General features: G+C 32.2%; 1 protein-coding gene across 1 annotated transcript; it reads right to left on the reverse strand.

Moving 5' to 3' along the window:
* Positions 1-2,196: 2,196 nt before the first annotated feature.
* On the reverse strand, positions 2,197-3,225 carry LOC106655968 (piggyBac transposable element-derived protein 3-like). The gene has a single exon (XM_014376992.2). The coding sequence runs from the start codon at positions 3,223-3,225 to the stop codon at positions 2,197-2,199; it is 1,029 nt and encodes a 342-aa protein (XP_014232478.2).
* Between the last annotated feature and the right edge of the window lie 343 nt (positions 3,226-3,568).

A 3,568-nucleotide genomic window follows, 5' to 3' on the forward strand; every position in this document is an offset into this window, starting at 1 on the left:
GGCCCTTCGCCTTGTTCTGTAGCAAAAAAATGCCATTTAGCAGGAAACCCAAAATCTTGTTCATGATAATTCAAATTAATAAAACTGTTTTTATTTTTGAAGTGTTGCCCTGCGCCATCGGTAAGGTAATATACTCTGGTTGGCTTAAATAATGTTTTGATGTGTTGAATAACAATACTTTGGTATTCATAAACAGCAGCCGTGTCGTGAGCTAAGTTATCGGATATAGTAACCAAGCTCTTATGCTTCATTTTTTTTCCATTTTTATAATAAATTAATACAGTGAAGATCGTCGCTTGATTATTATTCCAATGAAATGATTGAGCAGAGTCTTGTACTACAAAAGCGTAGTTCTCTGCAAAATCAAAACATATAATAACTTCATTCGACTTTAAATTATTATTCAAGGATTGAAAAATTTCTCGCCCAATAAATCTAAAAACTCATAAATATTACTCTTTACTACTGCTATGGTGCATCTATCAGTTGATAGCCACGCCTCATATTCAATTTCATTAATATTTTCAGATTCAAGACATTTTAATATTAATTGCCTCAAATCACCAAAATTTGGACAATCTAAACATTCACCAAGAAAACATGACTCTGATGGTTTTTTACAAACGACCTGTTTTATGCAGTCTTTATAGTTATTTAAACGTTCTTTCTCATTTTCGGTCAAAAAATTTAAATCAAGTGCGTCCAACATAAGCCTCACGTTTTCATGATGCACGCAAACGCAAACGTTATGTGAACCACTTGAGCCAGCGAGAATACATTGTTTAGATCGAAATTTAGTAAAATTTGTTAATCTCACTTTTACATTTTTATTTTCTTTAATGGATATTGCATACAATTCATTAATATAGCTTAGAAGCATTCTTTTTTGAGCATGTACTCGTGCTCCATCTTCTTGCTTGATAGATTTTGTTTCCCCAAACCCAGCCATCGGACGACTCATATCGTCTCGCATATAAAATTCGACTTCTAAATTTTTCATATTTTGATCTAAGGCTCCACGTGATATTTTTTCGGATAGGTGAGAATCCCACTTTCAGATACTAAACCTGAGGATTGTCGCGCTTCTCTCTCCGTACAACCAAATTCTCGCATTAAATCACGACGGTTCCAGCATATTTGGGGGTAAGGGTAAACAGAAATATTCTCTCCACTCTTGTAGAGGCAAGAGAAAATTTTTCTATTATTTGATTCAAAACGGTAACACCAGCTCGGTGCATATCATCCGTACATTTATTTAACTTACCATTTTTTTTCAAAGCATATATTTCTACTCTGCAATGTACACAAAGCTAGGCTGCATCACAAATATCCTCAAAATCATGTTTCAGATCTTTTGTAAAAGGACGCAAATTTTTTACTTCATGGTGGTTTTTTTTAAAGGGTTACTACAATATTTACGAACCATAATGATCGCTTACGAAAGTCAAGTCGACAATAAGAATGGTAACTATTAACCCATTAAGTCCGGGACGGACACTTTTTCGATACTTATTTCAGGCGTTATATTTTTGTTGAAAATGGGGTCTGAAAAAATTGCGAGTAAGCATATTCTACGCAAAATTTAATGTACTTTTCAAATCCGGTGTCCGATTTTCGATATAACTAACCGGTCAAAAGTTATGGATGGTTTTATAAAAAAAACGTGGTTTTTAAAAAAAAAATTTTTTTCTTTTCAAATTTTCACATGGAAATCGTTGAAGTCCTTGCGTCTCGGGTGCAAATTAAGCGTCTATGGACCCTAAACTAAAAGTTATTATGGTTTAGATTGGAGAAAATAAAGTTTAAGTAAACAAAATGGCGGTTGGAACACCAAAATTTGTTTAAAAACTTCTCGAATTTTTAACTCAAAAAAGAAGGGTTTAAAGAAAAAATTTTATTGATGAAAAAGTTCGCTACGAAAAGAATACGCTAGAATTTTTTCAGATTTTTCGGAATTTTTTTTTGATTTTTCAAAATTTTCAATTTTCAAAAATCGAAAAAATTTTTCAAAAAAATCTGAAAAAATTCTAGCGTATTCTTTGATCAATTCTAAGAACTTTTTCATCAGTAAAATTTTTTCCTTAAGTCCTTCTTTTTCGAGATAAAAATTCCGAAAGTTTTTTTTTTTTTTTTTTCAATTTTTTTATAAATTTTTTTTTCAATTTTCTTTTTATCTACCGCATCACCTTTTTACATTTATTGATGCAAAATTTTAAAACATGCAGAACATACATGAACATTGCAGTCCTTACATATTTTTTGTGTTCTTACAGAACATTTGCTGTAGTTCTCACAATTTCTTTTCAAATCAGCAATCCCTTCATTGTGTTTTTGTCTAACTGTTGCTTTCAAAAGATAATGCTCGGCAATTTTCATAGCGAGTTCTTTGGAACCTCTTGTTTCATGCACGTAATTTCGAAGGACAGTTGCATTTGCCATTGAAGATTGAATGAGTCTTATAAAGATGGGCCACGTCCATCGTTTTGCTCTTATGCATGGCATCAAATTGCTACAGTGCGAATCATGTGAATCAACTCCACCCATGAACGTGTTGTACATTTTAAATGCGTGTGGAAATGGTACTGCAATATCTTTCATTTCATCAAATGAAAATCTATCCATATCAGATAAAGGAGTAACTCCTGCTGCCGTTGAAAGCACAGATACAGCTTTAGAATCCATGGCAGTAATGAAATTTAGTCCACTATTTTTTTCGTACTGTACAATATGAGCACCTCTTTCGGCGTTTTTATCTAGATTATTTACTGCATTAACTCTATTCACTCGTACTGTACCCGTAGCCTTCAATGCACGTGTTTTCAAATGAATTAATAAATCAGGATTAGTGAAAAAGTTATCAAAATATAAGTGGTATCGATCCAATTTTCCAGGTACAATTGATAATAGTAAGTCTTGAGTCATCGAAAGAACTACGCGGCTTCCTAAAGAACACTTTGTGAGTACAGGTTTTTTCTTGGAAGAATAAATGTTTGATCCCTTACCACAATATATGTCACAGTCAAACAAATATCCTTCAGCACTAGCTATTTCCCATTTTTTGATTCCCCATCGTTCAGGTTTATTTTTCATGAACTGTTGTAAATTTGTACGACCGTGAAACTTTACCATCATTTCATCTACAGTTAAGGCGGTAGAAAAAAACCAAATTGTTTCCTCGAAAAATTTCGAGAACTTTGTAAACTTTCCAAGCTTTGTCATTCTCATCTTTATCTTCTAATTTATTCATCTTCAATTTTGATTTTATTTTTAAAAATTTATCGCGAGACATGGCTGAAGAAACAGCTGGACATGAGAGAAGTGGATTTTTGGACCAATAATCTTTTTGCGATTTCCTTTCATTAAAAGTTGATAGTACTAATATTACCTATAAAAATATCTAAATCGTTTTTAGTCAGTTTGTAACCATTTATATTTGTGCATTCAATGATATAGCTCTTGATTTCCTTGGAAAAAAAAAGTTCAAACAACTCTACTTCAGATAAATTTCGAATCATATCTTTTGTATGATCAGAAAGTAAAATTTCATTTTTAAGGCATTCTCCATATT

The sequence above is a fragment of the Trichogramma pretiosum genome, unplaced genomic scaffold (genome assembly GCF_000599845.2).
Source record: "Trichogramma pretiosum strain Unisexual culture from Peru unplaced genomic scaffold, Tpre_2.0 scaffold34, whole genome shotgun sequence".
NCBI classification, from domain to species: Eukaryota; Metazoa; Arthropoda; class Insecta; order Hymenoptera; family Trichogrammatidae; genus Trichogramma; species Trichogramma pretiosum.

What these genes read in the sequence shown, in the direction of transcription:
- LOC106655968 (XM_014376992.2), bottom strand. Translation starts at nt 3,225, where the DNA reads ATGAGAATGACAAAGCTTGGAAAGTTTACAAAGTTCTCGAAATTTTTC.